Consider the following 20,296-nt stretch of genomic DNA (forward strand, 5'->3'; position numbering starts at 1 on the left):
GCCGTACTCTAGTAAATTGACTCCAGATGCTGAAAAATGTTCACACTCAAAAAGATGTATATTTTAATTTTAAAAATCTATATATACAAAATGATAACAAACGAAGGGGGTTTTAAAGTCTCACTTTTAAAGGAGATCCTGGGAACTAAACAGTTGCAAGTAAGCAAACACCACCTCTGTCTCACTTCAGTTTCCATGCAGCAACAGAATTTCATTTAAGTAATATTTCCTTGATCTTCAGGAAAGGGATACACCTCTAAAGCAAACATCAAGTTCTGCAACAAAGACATTTGACAGGACAGAAATCTTCAGTGTTTCCCTGTTGCCCTGCTCTGTCTATTTTAAATTCTAATTCTTAGTTTTATAAAAAGAGCTAAAGAACTGACATAATCCAAACACAAAACTGGAAGTTTCAGTATATTTTCCATTTTCTCTGTCTTTTTTTTTTTAATATTATAATGATTATGCCACATACTTTTATTCCATGTATCTGCAAAGATAATCAATTCTTGGAAAAGCAGGCAGTTTATTTTGTTCACTATGCAGGCAACAATAACAGCAAAGCTGTCAGGTAGATCTCATCCATACAGTATGGTTTACCCAGATTACCCAGGCCTAAAATAAGTGAGTTTTTATTAGGAATTCAAATCTAACATCAAATATATGCACGGCACTTCATAGGCTTATGGGTCAAATATAATCCAAAAGTAAACAGTTTACAAAAAGCTCACAGACTTCTTTGAAAACCTTCCCTCACCTCACAAGAAAGGTTTATAGCTAAATTTGAAAACTAGTAAGTACAGCAACTTAAGTAGCCTCTAAGCCCCACCCCCCAGTCCATTTTCTTCTCAGCCAATGTAGCTACAACTAACAAAAAGCCAATGCATTCATACAGATATTTATTATGTTTCAAAAAGATCATGTTTAGATGCCAATTCTGCAAATAATGCTGTATGGGAAAAAATCCAGACCTACGGCATTTATTTTATTCATTATTAAATCCATATTTGGGTAGATTTGCAAAGCTTGAATAAAAACAAAATTTCAAAGTTTATAAATAATTACACCTTTTTGCTGAGCTGTTTAAAATTATTAGGTCTTCCTCCTGAAATGAGTAACTACCAAAATCATCTTCATTTCTTTTTTAAATGAAAGACCTAAAAGGGCACAAATGAAAATACAGATTACCTTTCCCATATTAATTTGTTTTTTGTTTTGTTGGGGTTTTTTTTAGACTCTGAAATGTATTACACATTCATAATTTAAACACCCTATTTGCCATTGACTATCAGACCATAATAAATAAATAAATAATATCTTTTAAAATGTAACTAGAAACTAATGCCCAGAGTCACACCATAATTTGGGAACCTAGTTTCAAGTATGTAATTTTCAAAATTTCCATTTTAACCTGACAGACATTTACATTCTCATAAAATAATTAACTACTCAAGTAAAATCTCATTTCCACATCTGTCAAGATCTTCTCTGATATTAGTAAGCTTAAGCAGCTTGACATGCAAAGTATACCTAGTTCTTAGAACTTACTTTACCTTCCCTGGGACATTTTTCACTTCAGAAAGCCCTCACATCTGTTTTCACTCCCAAAAAAAATTTTACAATTTTTTGAGAAAGGAAGACTTTATTTTGTTTTGTTTTTTTTTAAATGAAGTTTTGTTTCAAAGCAATGCTCCAAGAGTTTCTAGTCTTGTGACATTCACTGAGGAGCTGATTTGTACCTAATACACAAACCACTGCTTCCATGGGAAGTCAGGCAGCCTGGAGACTTCAAAGGTGGAAAGGCTGAACTCTGTTTTCAGCAGCCCATCTAATTGAGTACTCTAGGTCTGCATTTTTCTGTCAACTTTTGAAAAAAAAAAAAAAAAAAAACACACACAACAAAAAACCCGCACACCAGAAAATGGGCAATGACCAATGAAAAAATTTTGACCAAAAATATTAATTCTTCCTGTATAACTATTATGATCACACTTTTAACCATTTTTGTAAATATTCGCAAATTAAAGATATTTCAGTCTATCAAAGAGCTTAAGACTCTCTGAAAAGGTCATTTAAAAAATCTTGATCATTGTATGCCTCTTCTCAACTTTCCTATGTTCATATTTTAGGAGGAAATTTACACCAGAATTAAATATAATACTCTGCTACCTGCAGTATCTATGGAGTAATTTCAAGTGATGTAACTTCTCTATCCCTTTTTGAAATGAGTATCACAGGGATAACAATAGCCTTCTTTTCCTAGAGCATCTCAATATGAGATAATGTTCCGTTCTCCATCATAATTCAGAAGTTTTTCATAATTATTTTCAAAACACATCTCTGTTTTAAGGTTCATTGTTCAGTATTTTTTGTACAAAACTTTCGTAATCAAGGAATTATTATTCATTACATCCAAGTACGTTTCTTACAACATACATTTTTAGAAATCATTGTGAACCCTCACAGCAAGCAGCAAAGACTTCTTAATTTCTTCTCAATCTTTGATAAAAGCATAGAACATACCATGTTGGAAACTAATTTCTGCAGACCCATACTGTCTGACAATTCCCTACTAACTACCCTACTTTGAAATGCATGATATGCCCCATTACAGTCTATTTCATATGCCAAACTGATGCACCATGCTAATTTTTCTTTTAGAAATCAAAGGGATAATATAGCACAGAATTAGATTCATAAATAAGTCAAACAAGAATATCTGAGAGCACATGATTTGATTCTTAGTTTGAGAACTTCCCGCACCTGCAAATCCAATAAACATGCTCCACTAAACTGTATCTTCTAGAAAACATATTACCTCCAAATTTTCAGAGCCATTACTGAGAATTGTTCAATTATTAGTTTCTCTCACTTGATCATGTTTTACCTTTTTTGTTAGGTTATGGATCATTATAATATCAGCTTTCAGTTCCCCATATGATATCTATGGTCATATAAACTCACTCCTTAGCTTTTCTACAATAACATGCTTTTTCCAGTCCTTGAATCCTTCTCATGGCTCTTCTCTTCTTTACACAGGTAAAGAAGAGAACTAGACACAGTGTTCGAAGACCAGATGCACTCTGCTGAACACAGAGCTACCCTTCTCACTAGCTTTCTTTTTATGCACTCAAACCTTTTTAAGCACAGCTCAGCACTGGAAGCTGAGCCATAACTGATAATTCACCTTTATCCTTTTTATTTTCAGCCCTTCCTTCTGCAGAAGGCCATCCTTATCCTGCAAGTATACATCCATCTTGCTTAGACATAACCTTTTACTTTAGTTCTACCAACACAACTCTTGGTTTGTATGGTTTGTATTGTTTGTATTGTTTACCATTTTACCCTGTTCTCACACCCAGATTTTTTCAGAAATTGTAGAATTTTCCAATAAATAGCGTAAGGCTGATAACTGATGCACAGGGATATAACACAACCCCAAAGTAAACACTTTGATTTAATAATTCACTGCTCAAAATTAAATTGAGACTTATCTATTAACTATATTTAATGTAAAGGTTTGATGACTTGCCATCATTACAGGTCTTCATTTAAGACGTCATGCTGTATCAATTGAAATGTAGACATCTACTATGCCACTGCTTTATTAAAAAAATACCAAAAGAAGTCCAGTAAGTTATTTTCCATAACTCACAATAATCATCATTAATCATTACATCTTTACATCTCTAAACATCTTTCTCTCTCGTATCAGACACATCCTAACTGCATAACATTAGCTACCCACCAGTCTCTTGCAACTTCACAAGTTTTAAGGACTTACTGAAATTTAACACCAACAGACTAAAAACATGAAAATATGAGGTACTCATTACCAGTAAATGCAAATTTATAACTTGTGGCTGTGGTTGCTGATAACACCTGTTTTAGTTAAGAACACTGATAAGGGGATCCATTTTATCATAAGCTTCTCCTACCTTGTGATTTCTTCCCAATTACTTGATGAATGTCTCCATGTTTTCTACACCAACAATCATCAATTTTAACATTTTAATCTCATATCAAACCAACACCATTTCTCTTGAGCCTCAAATATGAAGAATTACATTCTCTGCACAAGAATTTTGCATTGTGTATTTTCCACACAGTTTGCTTAGTCCTAAAAGGTCATTAATATCTACTAGTATTAATTTGTCCTTTCTATTCTATCTCCTCCAGAATACAAACTGGCTTTTTAACATAGCAAAACTTCTGTTTCTGCTTTGGCTTCTGGGGCACCTAGCAGATAAACATAATAGCATGAACTGTTCCAGAATAATTTTGTCTAAACTCTATCTCCCAATACATTTAGCTGGAAAGGCAAAGGCTACAGAGGAGTTTAAACATAACGTCATAAAGGTTCAACATAAGCTCTGGGGGACTTGGTATCTCAATGAGAATCACTTCAAGTTACTCATCTACTTTGAAGCTCAGAGTTCTCTTACATCATCAATATCACAAGAAGTTTAACAGTATGATCATCTTGCACAAGATCATAACACTTGGCAGAGGCTTCATCACTGATTGAATCAGATGAGAAAGGAGAATAAAATACATGGACTAAGCTGAAGCATTTAGTAACTTCCAATATAAAGCTGAAATTTGACTGCACAAGACATTAGATCAACGCAAAAGGGCCTGTGCCAAAAAGCATTAACTGTTTCTAAATCAGTTTTAAATGTTGCTATATTGAAGTACAATACTGGGTTTGGATACGTCCTTTATTCCAAAAACTGACTAGTATTACCAACCAGAGCATACTGAAGACTGCTCGAGGGTAGAATATATATGCTGTAGCGATAAAAATGTAGGATGACAAATTATAATGTTGCCTCAACTGTGGTGAAGGGATTCCAGAAGATGGGCACAGCAAGGCTGCTGAAAGAATGGGCTAACCATTTTGAAGTCCAGTTTAGAATTTAACCTCCTCCAGTCTTCTTAGGCAAAAAAGAATTGTTTTATAAGCTCTTGTGTAAGTTGAACAATACTTGTAAGGGCATAAAATAAACTATGCAAAAATTAAATATTGAAGCAAATGGTCCCCTGAAGTCCTTAGCAACTGAGGTTTATAGTATAGTTTGTTGTATATCTGAAATCAAGGACGGAACTAGGAAAGACAGAGAATCATCCCTATATGCTTGAAGCACTGTAATTCTTCCAGCAGCAAGTACCCATGTAGAACTTGAAGATAAGCGTGCAAGAACTTTATCTACCATAAACCAGAAATTTCAGTTTACTTCTGACACTTGATTGCATTTCATTTTACCTTGCTGCATTATTCCACAAAAGTCAGAAGGTACTGTACGTCACAAAATGTTTTTTTCCCTATTGCTGTAGGACACGAGTTCTCAGGAAGTTCTTCATGCACTGGAGTGTACTCCAAACAAATTGGGGCCAGAGCCTGCACAAACTGCTTGACAGAAAAATACAGAATGTATGAAAGCTATTTATCATAACTGGTTTGGTTTGGTTTTTTTTTTCCTTCGCACCACCTTATTAGTTTATGTACTACTGTTGAAATACAGTGCAAGCATGATAACAGAAACATCTGATCTTGGAATCTACTACTAGCAGAGGTAAGCACTGGGACAAGAGGCTACTCATCTCTTCCAGTTCCTGATTGATGGTTTCCTGTTCTTCAATCACCCTTGTTGTGAAAAGAAAAAAAAAATAAAAATCTTCAGCAGAAGGGATCACTGCTTTACAATACTTCGGACTAGAAATCTTTAAGTATTATTCCTTAGTAGGATGCTGAGAATTAACTTAGTACTGAGAATACAACTAGTGTGACTTAAACAGTTAAATAGCTCTATAAAATTGTAGAGTTCAGACGAAACAATCCCATACTAAAAAATTCAGATCCTGAAATCACTCCAGAGACTTGTCCCGTTTTGGGGGAACCAGTATCAGCTTTATGTAAATCCCACTGCCAACCCGCTTATGTCTTCTGACCAGCAGAAATGTAAGTATGGTTTGTAAATAAGCTGTTATTGGCTAAAGAAGCTTTTTTTTTTTTTTTAAACAGGGACAGATGTACTAGAAAAATATTAATGTAAAAATTCCTTATCACCCTACCAACTAAATTTTATTTCACTTTTTAAAATTATTTTCACTCCTTTGAGTACACTATTAAAGTAATGCATACAGTGTTTTTTATCAGATTATAAATACATTTCAGAAAAAATTATGAAAAGCATTAAGATCGCACATTCAAGTGCTCAAAATTTTTGAAAGCATCGTATCAGTTGCATGGCAACTGTAATACCACCTGAGTGTATGTATTGCAACAGCATTTAATTACATGGCCTTGTACTATTCATGGTACACCTCTGTTCTTATTAAGCAGACAAACAGAAGTTCTGTGGACGGGAGAAGTTTGGAGAGGACAAATATTTTCACAAAATGAGCTGAATGCACTTACTCTGAATAAAAGTTTTATGGAAGATGTTTAATTATGTATAAATAGCACACAATGAATCTGCATTACCTTTTAAAATAAGCTTTCCTTCACGTTTCATCCAATTTGAACATTAACTGTGAACAGCATTATCATACGTCTGTGAAGTAATGATTTTCACAATTTTTATGTCTCTCAACAAGTACTCGTCAAAAAATGGAAAAAAGGTAGCTTAAGATAGCTGCAGTTAAGAAGGTTATTTTTAAAAAGTGAGGAGGAGATTCTTGAAAAAGTGCCTCAAAAGCTTTGTTTAGCATGGTCTAAATTATTGCTGATTCTGCTTCTTTGAAGTCATAAGGCAACTCCAAGTAAGAGTCAGTAAAAACATTTTGGCTTGACTTCCCCTGCGTCTTCTCTCACTACATTTACATGCACAAAATCTTATTTGGGGTTTTGGATTTATAATTAAGTAATTTAGATTCACTTCTCAGATTGTGTTACTGGGCAATATAGAGACATTTCAAAGAGAAACATCAGCATATTATACCTGAGAAAATGTATGTTTCTGATAATAGTCATATGCCCTTCCTCATTGTAACAAAGTTGTAAATGGACTGCTAAACCCAGAAAATGCTTATGATGAAGTGAGGAAAGCAGCACTACAACCATGAGAAAGAGGGAAAATCAGGGAGAAGAGTACATTAAAACAATATGCTCAGCCTCAAGCAGAAGTTTGTGGATGAATTTAGAGCTCATGCGCAAAGGCAAGGACATCCCATCTGTTTTTGTTTCTTTGGGTTTTCTGGTTTTTGTTAATGTTACATTCTTTACAGTTTTTGTTTGTGTGTTTGTTTTTCATTAATATTCTTTGGCACCTTCAGAAAATACCACTGTTTTAGAGGTCAGGTCTAACGCTGGCTAGCAAGAATCTACGTATGCTTAACAGGTGAAATTATAGGCTTAATATCATGATAACGGTAATAAAACCTACACAGTATTACCATCCATGCATTTTAAAGCTGTTTACAAAAGGACTTCAACATTATCACTGGTATTTTATAGAGGGAAGAGCGAGATGTAATAACGAGGGCAAAGGAAGCAAGGGTGGACCTGGCTAGAAACAGGCCTGTTTTAAGAGCTCACAAGACCAGAACATTCTAAGACAAATATAAGGTGGGAACATGGGTCATTCACTTCAAACCAAGATCTTGTACTCCCATCTGTTACCCCAGCTACAACAGTACATAATCCACTTCAAAAGGATTATAAAGCAATAAGGAAGTTCATACTATCTAATAATCTACTAATAAACATACTATTTAATAATCAGACCACTGACCTAAATCTGTTATATGATCTCTGTCCATAACAGATAGGAGGTTAACATGTTTTTTAAACTGCATTTTAATCAAAAAGATGGACAGTGAACTAGCAAGTTTTGTAACATACCACTTCTCCCTACTGATTTCCATGCAGGAAAAGTATTTTTTTAAATATAGTTGCCACTCCTATTGCCATTATTTACCCATAATAAAAATCATCATTTGCCTATATCTAACACAGATTTAAAACAATGTGGTTTTGAGACCAAGCACATGTCTTGATCTGAAAAAAATACTAAGTTTTTTAGAGCATATAGATTTTTTAAGTATCTCTTGCTTATACAGTGAAAATATACAATATAAAGGCATAAAACCCTGCCCACAGCGATATAGTCAAGTTCCATTTCTCTTCCCCACCCAAAAAAACCAAAAATTAAGCAAAAAATCCACTAGAACAACAAAAAGGACACAATTTCAAAGTTATAAAAATTAGGTATCAGATAGTTTGTTATTTTTTTATCCAAACACAAAGGTCTCAAAAGAAACTTCAAAGCAAGAAAGACTTTGATAGATACAGTATTCTGCAAAGTCATTCCACACACAGGTTTACTGGGAACAGAAAGTTTCTCACAGCCCCAGATGCACATAACATTTAGAACAGAGGAAGAACAAACCAGCCAATTTCAATTGCTAAAAAGCACACAAGAATATGAAAGTGTCATCAGACTGCAGAGGGATCCAGATTCAGAATATCCTTTTATGTGTTTAAACTGATAATTCTCCATATAGACATTTTGATTTTTAATTAAGCTAACTGGGGAAAAAATAATTGAGGGACATACTCAGCACAGCTGACATGCTTGAGTAGTGATTTTGTTTTCTCTATGTAACAGAACATACAGACAACATAGTCTGTATAAACTATCACTTATCTTAGCTAAACCAGTCATGTGTAATTTCCAAAGAACCTATTTTCATGCAACTTATTTTTCCCCCAACAGCCTCAAAACTCGCATTTATATAGCATATAGGTCAATCACAGGTCAATCTACTACAGCCACCTACAGCACAGTGGCACCTATACATGGAACAAAACTTACTCTTCCAACAGTCATATTCTAATTTTTACTTTTTTTCCCAATGCAACTTTCAAAATACTTTAAATGACACTCTGTTCTTGAAAAGCATACTCAGAATTATGGATAAAATAATAAAAACCTATTTTGAGGTAAGAAAACAAATCCAATAAATGCCTACCTGAACCCACTGGAGATGAGCCAACACTAAGACTTTGTAAACTTCCATTCCTGAGCAAAGTTGGAGATTTTTGAAGACCAGAGCTTGTCACACTTCCTGCAGCAGATGCCACAGATGAAGTTGGGGAAGCAGAAGAAACTGAAAGATGGGAAATACTTTCTTGACTTTTATTTCCTTTGGGTCTACCAGGCCCATGTTTACTTTGCTTATTTCCTTTCCGTTTCTTCTCTGTTACAGTTTCTTCTTCTATTCCAGAAGTTTGAGCTCGTTTGTATGCTGTAGAAGTAAGGCTTGAATTACCTATGTCTCCAGGTGAGCTCTCAAAGTTTTTAGATTGAGAAACAGTTGATGATGAAGGGAGACCAATTAAGGAAGTGAAACAATTGACACCCCCCTCTTGACTCCCAGTCTCTCCTTTATGTACATCTTTGGTTGATGAAGCCTGTTGAGAATGCGTGAAACTGTCACTTCGCAGATCTGTGTCTGTAAAACTCAAAAAATCCTGGGGAGATTGAACTGAACTTCCAGAAGATGACTTTATGCTCCCAGGAGTGCCCAAAAAGCTTCCTAAAAAAGAATGTAAAGGAAAAGTACATGTTTTTTTTCATGTAGTTGATTAAAAAAAGACAGGAAAAATTAATATCTTAGAATACAAAACTTTAAAGTGCAAGGACTTAATGAAAAATGTTACCAAGAGCTAAAGAATTTATTTTTAAGATAACTCATTGCTTCTCCTGCTGATCTTCACTCTGCTGGATCTGAATCTCTGAGATTCAGATTTGAATTTGGGGCACAAACAAGGTGAAAATTAGTAAAAGGAGAATAACAACTTTGCTCCTTAGGCAACTTTTGACATCCCTCACGTTTTGAAGCCACAACAAACACTTGGTACGAGTCAGAGTAGGTTTGTTTAGACATACGCATATAGAAAAAGAAAGGTGATAGAAACGTGGTATGATCACATCTACACTATGCCTGCAATTCTCCTTACCATTCTACCTAAATCAAGGGTCTGACACAGGTCAAGGGAACAGCAATTGCACTTAAATTACCCTGGCTGAGGAAGTCTTCCACAGAAGAGGTATTTTTCAAAAGGACAGGAGAGGAGGTGGAGAAAAGTGTATAAAATTGTCATTTTAAGATTTCTTTAGCACTGTATAAGAACCATAAAGATCTTTTGTGTAGTAGAATTACATTGCTTCTGTAATATTTGGAAGGCAGTCATTTCATCCCTGTGTTAGCACATGCAAGGCAGAAAATGGAGCACACTTAGGAAATACAAACATCTACTTGCACTGAAATTTAGTAATTTTATATGGGTGAGTGCAAGTGGGTACTGTTTTGTAGAACTCTGACTGATGGGACTCTCTTGTCAAGAAAATAATCCTAAATATAACACTAGGTATAAAAAAGTCCTTTAAAAATTACTGTTTTATCATTAGTACTCCATTAAACATTATTAAGAATTCCATTTAAAATATAATTTACATCAATACAGCAATTTAAAATTCATAAAAGCATTGTTGTTTTGTGTTTTAAATAAGTTACATCAATTTCACTTAATGCAGGTTGAAAGAAAATACATGCACATAGTAAAGATCTATTTTGCCATCTGCAGTGAACAAGATTTTTTCTTTAAATTCATGATTCCAGAAGACAATTTTCAAAGCTTTGAGAACTTAAAAAAACCCCACACCCAAACCTTCCATTTTTTCAAGTAAAAAAAGCCTGAAATATTGAAAGTGTTCTAGACTAATTTGAAAGTGCTCGCTGCATAAACTCAAAGACAGACCAACATGATAAAGCAGAAAGGACAGTCAGCTACTACACGCTGCAGTGAAAATTATGGAAAAACAACTACTTTATAGAAGGTCAAGTTTGTTGTGGTAACTAATAAAACATGTTATTTTGTAAGTAATAAAAAAAGATTTTTAAATTCTTTTTCTCTTTCTTCAACTTTGATGAAGATGCCATAATAAAATTTGCTTTTTAGAAGTATTTACCTATATAAGGTAAATAAACTGTGTATACTTGTCATGTAATCATCTTCTGCTTATGTATTTCAGTGACAAAAAATAAAAGGAAAAAGGTCTCTCACTTTGAAGAAAATTATATATTTTAAAATGTCTGCACCTGTTTAGGGGCCACTGCATCCTATACATTAGGTAGTCCAGTTTCATTCTAATATGCACTAACTAAAAAACATTAGTAGTATTTCCTTAAAGAGCTAAGAAAGACCGCTAGACTCAAACTCTTGTTAAATTTTACCCCAGACTAACTTTTCAGCACATAAAGAAATTTCTGGTGTTAGCAGTTAAAGAGAATAACTTAACAGTCTAAGCAAAGCATCAGTTTTGCCCTTTAAAGATGGACAACTTTCTTTGTCATGTTATGACAATGAACATTTTTTTCCCTGAAAAAAGTTATTTTTTCCCCCGAAGTGAAACAACATTCTCATTGAGGATAAAGGATTAACTACTTCAAGTTTTTAAGTATGTAAGATTTCTAATTCATGTCAAAGCAGAAGTCATGTTACAGCGTAACAGTTAATACCTTGCTGAAAAGGGCTAGCTGCAGTCATAGTTGTTCCTGGATTTCTTCCAGCACCAGGCTTTCTTCCCCTCTGACCTGAGCTGTGACCTGCAGATTTCTTCCCTTTGCTCTCTGACCCTCTAGCCTCTGAAGAATCTTTTCCACTTGAAACGTGTGTAGAAACTTCCTGGAAATTTGCATTTGTAAATCGAGCCGTGGTATCTTCCAGCCGCTTCAAGGAGCCTGACATAGAGTTGTTGCTAGTGCTTGTGTATGTCTAGCATTTTGATAAGAGAAAAGAGTGAAAGAAAAGAAACAGTTTAGTCACACAAAAAAAATGTAACAAAAGCACTATTTAAAAAAACCCGTTCTTTCAAATAAACTTAGAAATGTTCAAATAGTTCAAAAGGTAACTGGCAACAGCAGGAGTTACGTAAGCTGAATTCTTAAGATACTCAGCAAACAACTGAAGCGCATAAAACTTTGTTTTGTGGAAGAAAATGCACAAAAATATTGTCTTTTGGTTGAAATTTTTACTTCACTGAGATAAACGGATTCATCTCAAATCTATGGTTACACAGTCTTTATATCCTGTTTAAATTGTTATTTTACTGCTTAAAATTAAAAAGAAAAAAATGAGACTTCAAATGCTTTTCTGAAAACACAAGTTTTACACAGTTTCTTTTGTCAAACTGGAAACATTGTTCCATCAGCAGTGGAACTGCTAAAGGCTTCAGAACCTAAGAACTTGCATTTTTAAGACTTCAGAGTCTCAACACCAGACCAGAAATCAGCTCCAACAAGCCCAACTGCCCATTATGTCTTCACATCCTCACACTAGGATTCCCTGCCATCTGAACCATCCCATTCAGCCAGTTCCTTAAGTATAATCAGCTAAAGACAGTACACAAGATCTAGTTGGCCAAGACACGTGCAGGAATGATTGGCTACCTACTACAGCGTAACACGCTCTTGAGCTCCCACCACAGAATTCTTTCTCAATTCCCATCCATCACCAAGAATTTTGGCCCTTCTCCTACACCCATAAATTCTTCACAGGGATTTCAAAAATTTTATCTTTTGGTGCATTATTCTTCTGTTAAATTTTGTCATCATCATTCATATTGGTGTACAATAGTCAAAATAGGTTCACAGAAAGTAAGTAGGTGGGCAGGGAAACTGCGTGCACAGCATTAGGAAATCACACAAAGCAAAATACTTGTTTTCATAATAAATAAAAATTTGCAGTTGCGATAGCAGAATTTTAATACCAGAAAACAAAAAATGAAAGCAAAATTAGGAAAAAAGAAATAATATTCTACCGTTATTTATACTCAAACTAGCTAGTAAAATAGCCCGCTTTTAACTGTATAAAGCGTCTTCAACAAAACATATGGATCAAACCTACAAGCTACTCATCTGTTCAAAAAAAGCTTAGTTTGTTTTTCAGTTATTTACAGAAGAGAGTTTTAAAACAGTATCTAAATTGATCTCCATTAAAGACTACACAAACACATGCCTCTTAAAACTGAGCATATACACAAGTTATCTCATCCCTGACTGGGATGCTTGCTGAATTTAGGCCTACAGCAGAGTATTTCTTCACCTTAATATAAAGCTTTGTATAGCTGGTATAAAAGGTTTTCCATATTTTCACTAAACCAGTTAAGACATTTATGTAGAACTTACTTTTCAGTTGCAAATACAGAAGACAACTAAATATAAGCTTTGAGGAAGATGAAAATTTTTATCTATTTGTGTACCACCCTGTATGAATTATTATGAACTGGAATAAAAATGTATTATGGATTTTCTGAATAACAGTGAAGAAAAATCAGTTTAAGTCTGTTAAAATACAGTGTTAAAAATAATTTACCTCAAATTCATATTACTATACTGGTAAGCGTTTCTAATGAAGATGGAGCCAATTCTAAGGTAAGTTCAGTAGTTAACTTTTTGAACTATTACAAAGTCCACAAACTGATGTGTCACTTGACCCGAGTTAAGAAGCAGTGGTTCAAATTTGGGTCATTTGAACAAAGGGCTTCCAGACATGCAGTAACCCAAACCAAAAGTCAGGCTTTTTCTAGGATACAGGATTTTTCCTATTATACAATTCTTCCTAATTCTCATCTCCTATCCACTCAGTTGAATATTAATTGCAAGGATAATTCTCTATAAGTATTAATAATCATAGTTTGATGTTATCGAGTACCCCTTCTCCATTACTGCAGATTTTTTTTTTTTTTTAGTTTTTATTTATTGTCGTGGTTTAGCCCCAGCTGGCAGCTAAGCCCCACACAGCCGCTCGCTCACTCCCCCACGGTGGGACAGGGGAGAGAATCGGAAGAGTAAAAGTGAGGAAAATTCATGGTTTGAGATAAAGACAGTTTAATAAGTAAAGCAAAAGCTGCGCACGCAAGCAAAGCAAAACGAGGAATTTGTTCACTACTCCCCATGGGCAGGCAGGTGTTCAGCCATCTCCAGGGAAGCAGGGCTCCGTCACGCGTAATGGTTTCTTGGGAAGACAGACGCCATAACTCCGAATATCCCTCCACCCCTTCCTTCTTCTTTGTCCCAGCTTTATATACCGAGCATGACGTTATATGGTATGGAATATCTCTTTGGCCAGCCTGGGTCAGCTGTCCCAGCTGTGTCCCCTCCCAGCTTCCCGTGCATCCCCAGCCTGCTCGCTGCAGGCCAGCATGAGAAGCTGGACTGTCCTTGACTACTCAGCAACAACTCAAAACATCAGCACCTTATCAACATTTTCTCATCCCAAATCCAAAACATAGCCTCACGCTAGCTTCTCTGAAGAAAATTAACTCTACCCTGGCTGAAACCAGGACATTTATTTATTTATTTTAAAGGGAAGTAAAGAGTTTAACATAGCTCTGCAGACTGGCCAGAGCTAGGCAATGATAAGTAGGCATTAATTTACATATAGTGTGCAGACAATTGGTTTGACTACACATCTGAATCCTGCTCTTAGCAGATTTTGGAGAATATGCATGTACATCACAGTTCTGCTTTTGAACAGTTTGCTCCAACAGGTATTTATGTTTCAGAAGGTGCTGTAAAGTGTACTGAAATCTACATGCTTACTTGGAATATCTTCAACACTAATACGATGCAATATACCCTAAGCAAAGTAAAATTGGTATCATTTGGTCAGTAGTTTTTTTTCCATATATTATATTCCTTACTTTAAGGAGTTCATTGCAACAAAGCGCCCTAAACCAGATACGCATACATCAATTGCTTTGAGAATCCACAACATATGCAATAGGATCTCAGGTAAAACTGCAGCACAAACTTCCTATTATTAAGCCAGTTGGTTCACACAATAACCTACCCACCACTAAACAATCTGCTTTCCTAAAATGCTAAGTTCTAAAAGACAAAAGCCTAACAGAAATGTCTCGGAAAAACTTTAATATGCCATGGCAAAGTTACATTGATTGTTCTGGGGTTTCCTGAGGTCAGGAGAAAGAGAGTGGCAGGGACCAAGGATCTGAGGATAGAGGCAGAATACCTTTGGTTATTTACTGACAGAATTCAGCCTCTGCAGCGCTCCCCCCCACCCCGCCCCGAGCTTACAATGCTGTCCCCTCCCAGCGCATGGTTTTTAAATGGAATACATTTGAAGACTCCCCCCTGCACTGCTCACACTGCAGTCAAGTCATTTTCCTTCATTTCAGTATAGACATCCCCCAAAAAGAACACTGCCCTGATGCTGTCACCCAACTCCAATTTGGGAGGACTTGACCTGTTCTCAAAATTAGACAATATTTGCTAGTGCAATTACTAAGCTAACTCTATGCATATCAGGATTCCTTTATGCTTCCCATAAACTAGTCTGCAGGTTGTTTTTCCGAAAAGCACATTTTCACATTGCCAACTTGGTGCAGAGAGAGCTACTGTCATTTTTACACCCCCCATATATCACTCTGTGCGCTCTGAAGAGTTATACCACCCATCCGTAGCAAGTCTTGAAACTTCTGGGAAAGCTTTAGACTTATGGTAAAGGCATAATAATTATTCTTGCTACACACAGTACGTCCCAAGGCTTGACAAGCCTTTAGCCCCAGTACAGCTGTACAGAGTGGTACTCTTGCACAGAGGAGGGAAGGACCATGGCATGTAATCCTCCACAAAAATGCCGGATGGTAAAAGCATGGTCCAAGCAAAAGGAGGAAAAAAAAAAAAAAAAAGAACAAACACTCACACACACACATATACCCCCACAGCCCACAAACACCACGCTGCTGTAGGATAGTGATGTTCAGCCATACTGACTAGAGATTTCCCTACTCTTTTCATTCTTTTCTGTACCCCACTGTGGTAGGATGTAGCACCTCCCTTGAGAAGCAGGTTGGGCTGATCATCAGGGTGAACTGAGGAGAGTTATCATTGTTATCTCTACTATTTCAGATAAAATTCAATCAGCTGTACTTTGTTCACAGCATCTTTTATGTAGTTACTGGCTACAATTTGAATGCAGACACACTGTCTTGGTTATCTTTGTGTACATCAGTGTTTTGAAGTTTTAATTAATAATAATTATTTAATTAATACCCACTCACCCCTCAAAAAAAAAAAAAAAAAAAAAGGACAACTGTATTTTTCTGGATCTGTTAAACCATACACATTTTTAAAATCTCAATACAAGCCAAAGCTCAAAACCTGAGACAGGAGCGTTTATCAGGACTAAATAAGGGACTGATGCCCCTTCCCAACTAAGAGCAAGGCCAGAAGAAAACCTCATCTGAAGAGGCAGAGAGAGAATTCAAATTCCTAAGTTATTCTAGTCCTTCCTAAAACATTCTGTGCCTATGCCCCAAAAGAAAACTGAAAAATTTCTTAGTACATTCATCAAAGAGTTAAGAATTTCTTGTTTCAAACTTTTTCAAACTTAACTGATACAGACTAAGCAACATTTGCCGAGACATTACAGGGATGCACAAAAATGCCTCTTAAACGACATACTCTTATCTCAACACAACATTTGGACTGGAACCTCAGTAGAATTTCTTGGGATTAAATTTTGCAGAACAAATAGGCAAGCCAAGTATACTAACTAATATAATGTAAATGCACATTTATGTGCATTTACATTAAGCACAAATGCTTATTCTGCAGCCTTTCATGAATCTATCTTAAGAAGCCACTCATCCAGATAAAAACATGCTTTAAGGCATCACCTGCATAAATGGTCATTACCACTGTTATCACAAAGGATTTAACTTCTTTAAAAAGGAAAAACAAAATTCATTTCAAATTCCAGTTCCTCCCACAGGAACAATGTGGTAGCAGAAGTGATTATATACCCTGATGAAATAATGTATTCACTGCAAAGACAGACTGCTGTGAAAAAGACATCAAGTCCAAATCAATTCTGACAACTTTATGTAAAAGGACACAAAAAAGTAATATATTAATACAATATTCTGAACCAAATATTTATCTCAGAAAAAAAAGAAAGCTTGTTTTATTATTAAAATTTCAAATTTTTGAGGAACACGCTATGAATTTATAACCTAGAAAAGCAGATGCATGTAAACGGTGTTAGAAGGACTTAGGAAAAAAAATTAAAAGAAGATAATTGAAGGAACTAGCCACAAAAACTCACTTCCAAATACCCAGCAGATACTTTTTAAGAAAACATAATCACACTTAGTAACTTCATCAAAAAAACCTGAACACCAATTTTCCTGACGTTCTGAAGCATTACATAAAAAAAGGTAGAAAATGAAGCAGATAGCTTACATAGGAAAAAAAAACACAGGATGCAAAATGTTAAAAAAAGAAAACTGAAAGGACATGTGTTGATATCAAATTCCACAATGAATATTTCTGGTTTAATTCCATTATAATTTAAGTTCTAGAATTATAAAGAGTTTCTGTTCTCTTCAGTATTTGCTCTAGCTCTAGAGTTGCTCCCTAGAGTTGCAAGGTTTTTTATTGTAATATTATATATTTAATTACTTTTAAGACTATAAAAAGGTGAAGTTTAGGTATTCAGAAGAACATAAAAATATTTAAAATGTTCCTATTATAAATCCTATAGATTTAACTACAAAATTATGTTTGACTTGCTATACATACAACTATAGTACAATCTCAATTAACAGTATAGCAAACATTCAGCAAGATTTTCATTCTTTACTTGGATTAAATAGAGTTCTGCTAAAAATGGGATTTTATTCTTGTTCACCTTACTGAAGTGTACACTGTTGAGTCACAAACTTCCAGTTCAGAAAAGACTAGGGAGAACAAAGCAATTAGAAAATAGATTTGCGGAAAAACAGAATTCAACTGTGTTTTCAGCATTAAAAGCATATTCTAACACATAGAACTCAAAAATAACCAGTATTCCAATATATTTTCTTCAACTTTTACACAAATATACAATAGTATCACTTTTGGTTAAAACTTATGATGATGATTAGATAATCAAAGTACAGCAGGGATGTAATTCAAGAAAGATAAGATTATACATAGCACAAAAATTGTGAAGTTTAGACAAAGTCCCACACTTTGGGGGGAAGCCTTGTCTAGAGGCTATGAATTTTATGGGTTGTCTTAGACTCAAGAGGAATAGGTTTACAACAACAAATTAATAAAATGAAATAACAAATCACATGGACCAGTCAGTACTATTCAAAGAGTTCTACAACTTAATTTCAATGAAAACTGTCACACTCACTGATTGCAGTGTCTAATCACTCTTAAAACAGCAAAGCATCAAATTGACTCTACCTGTTCTTTTCCCTTTTTTTTTTTCCTTTTTTTTTAAATAAAGAATTATTGGGAGTTTCAGAAAAGCACTGACTAGTAAGTCTCACTTAACACAATAGTGTCAAAAAGAATACAGTAGAACCAAAAACAAGACTAATTTATCAGAAACATGAGTCACAAATAATGGGATGTTAAAAGGAGGTACACATCCTCAAGTTAATAATCCTGCTATTGAGAATAAAGAAATATCCAAAGCATACTAAAAAATAACTTTCTTCGTGATGATTCTTGAAGTTGATACCACTAGTTAAGGGAATACTTCCAGGGACTACAGAAAGTTGGTATCTCAATTGTTTTACCCTCTCCTGACAAGGTCTTGGTGTACCATATGCAAATAGACGCATTTGTCGAATATTGCATCTCAGCAACCAAACTACAGTTAACAGAAGCTTCAGCATCTTTGCTAAAAAACAATGCTGTACTTAGGGATAGCTAATTAATTCAAACCATGGTTCCCTGACTTGGATGTCAAACATTCCCACATGAATGGGACAAATGTTTTCCAACTTTGAAGTCAGAAAACCCATTTCTCAATACTGGTGCTCACTCTGTAATAGTATCATTAGTGTCATTGTTTTCGTGGATAGTGAAAGCAATTCTTGTAGAGTACAGTGAGAACTGTCATTATTTAACCCTCTATTGTCCCTTTGCTAGCACATTAACAGGATGGAAAGACCACAGAACCAAATGGAGCAGACTGCTAAAAAGGCAAAGTATATGACGCATGAGCTGTAATTTCATAATTACCAGCTTAAATGCTTACACGTTCAGTGACAGCTCAGTACACACAAGTGAATTTCTAAGGAAAGATTTTCTAAAACTTCTCAAACTATTAGACATAAATCAATGAAATAAAACTTCCTGGAGTATCAGTGGCACCTGATTAGGGTCATTAAATCACTCACTATTCAATTACAAAAATCTAACCCTTTCTTCATATTATAAACCTCCAAGTATTTTAGGATTCTATATTATAGGAAATGTGCTTGATAATTATAGAATCTATGCGATTATAAAGGTCCTGTACATACACTGGAATGATTACATCATGAAATTTCTACATAAGTAATTGAAGTGGAAGAGGAGGAAAAACACATTGACTTACTTTCTCTGTAGTTACAGTGAGAGACGGAACCAAGGATGGTGAGGACTCCGACTGCTTCTTATATTTTTGCTTGTGTTTATCTTTCTCTTTATATTTCTAGAAGTTATAAAAGAGAATATAACCTAAGTTCAGCTTCATCTTTAACATAACTCATTTTATGTAGCATCAAGCATTACCAAAATTTAAGAGAGATGTCCTGTGCCATTTTAATGGAAACAACATTAATGTTTTGAAATTTTTATAATATAATCTTATAAAAGCAAATCAAGTATTTAGATTTGCTTTCAAAATACACAAACTGAAATTCTTCAATTATAGCCAGCATTACGAATCCGCTGTTGTTAATATTATCCATCTTCCCAATAATCAATTAATCAACAAAAGAAGCTGGATTAAAAACCAGCCATGGCTTCTGCTTCAGAGGGCTTCCTGCATTTCTGCAACCGCACAGTATGTTTTCTTGGGATATTACTGAAAATTAATGCAAGGTTTTAGCTTTGGCTCCCCTACTGACATCTCCATGCATAAGAATATGAAATTTGATTTAGATTCCATTCCCCAAAAGATGCATAAAGTTTACATACTAAGTAAGTATCTTACATGTTAAACTGAACAAAATACCAAAAAGCTATACAAATCAAGTGTGCTTTCTAAAGAGGCTGGAGAAATTTTTTTCACTGCTGTTTTTTTTTTTTTAAACACAACATGAAATACTGGCCATGTGAATAAAATTGTGCAGAGAGAAAATAATTTCTTAACCTAGATCCTTTACAGTATAACAGAAGTCTTCCATACAGGTAGAAATAAATTCTTAGAGGATTACAGAATCACACCCAAATTGTATTTGTTTAAATAATTCAAACAAAAAAAAAAAATCATCTG

The 20,296-nt window shown here is 34.8% G+C and overlaps 1 protein-coding gene across 1 annotated transcript in view; it reads right to left on the reverse strand.

The window, feature by feature from the left end:
• Window positions 1-19,769, reverse strand: part of MLLT10 (myeloid/lymphoid or mixed-lineage leukemia (trithorax homolog, Drosophila); translocated to, 10) — a 71,300-nt gene extending 51,531 nt beyond the window's left edge. The window contains exons 1-4 of the mRNA XM_010289429.1: window positions 19,743-19,769; window positions 19,415-19,510; window positions 11,530-11,785; window positions 8,977-9,543 (exon numbers count right to left, since the gene is read on the reverse strand). Coding sequence (XP_010287731.1) covers window positions 8,977-9,543; window positions 11,530-11,785; window positions 19,415-19,510; window positions 19,743-19,769 — 946 coding nt within the window. The remainder of the gene's footprint in view (window positions 1-8,976; window positions 9,544-11,529; window positions 11,786-19,414; window positions 19,511-19,742) is intronic.
• Between the last annotated feature and the right edge of the window lie 527 nt (window positions 19,770-20,296).

The sequence above is a fragment of the Phaethon lepturus genome, unplaced genomic scaffold (assembly GCF_000687285.1).
Source record: "Phaethon lepturus isolate BGI_N335 unplaced genomic scaffold, ASM68728v1 scaffold3216, whole genome shotgun sequence".
NCBI lineage: Eukaryota > Metazoa > Chordata > Aves > Phaethontiformes > Phaethontidae > Phaethon > Phaethon lepturus.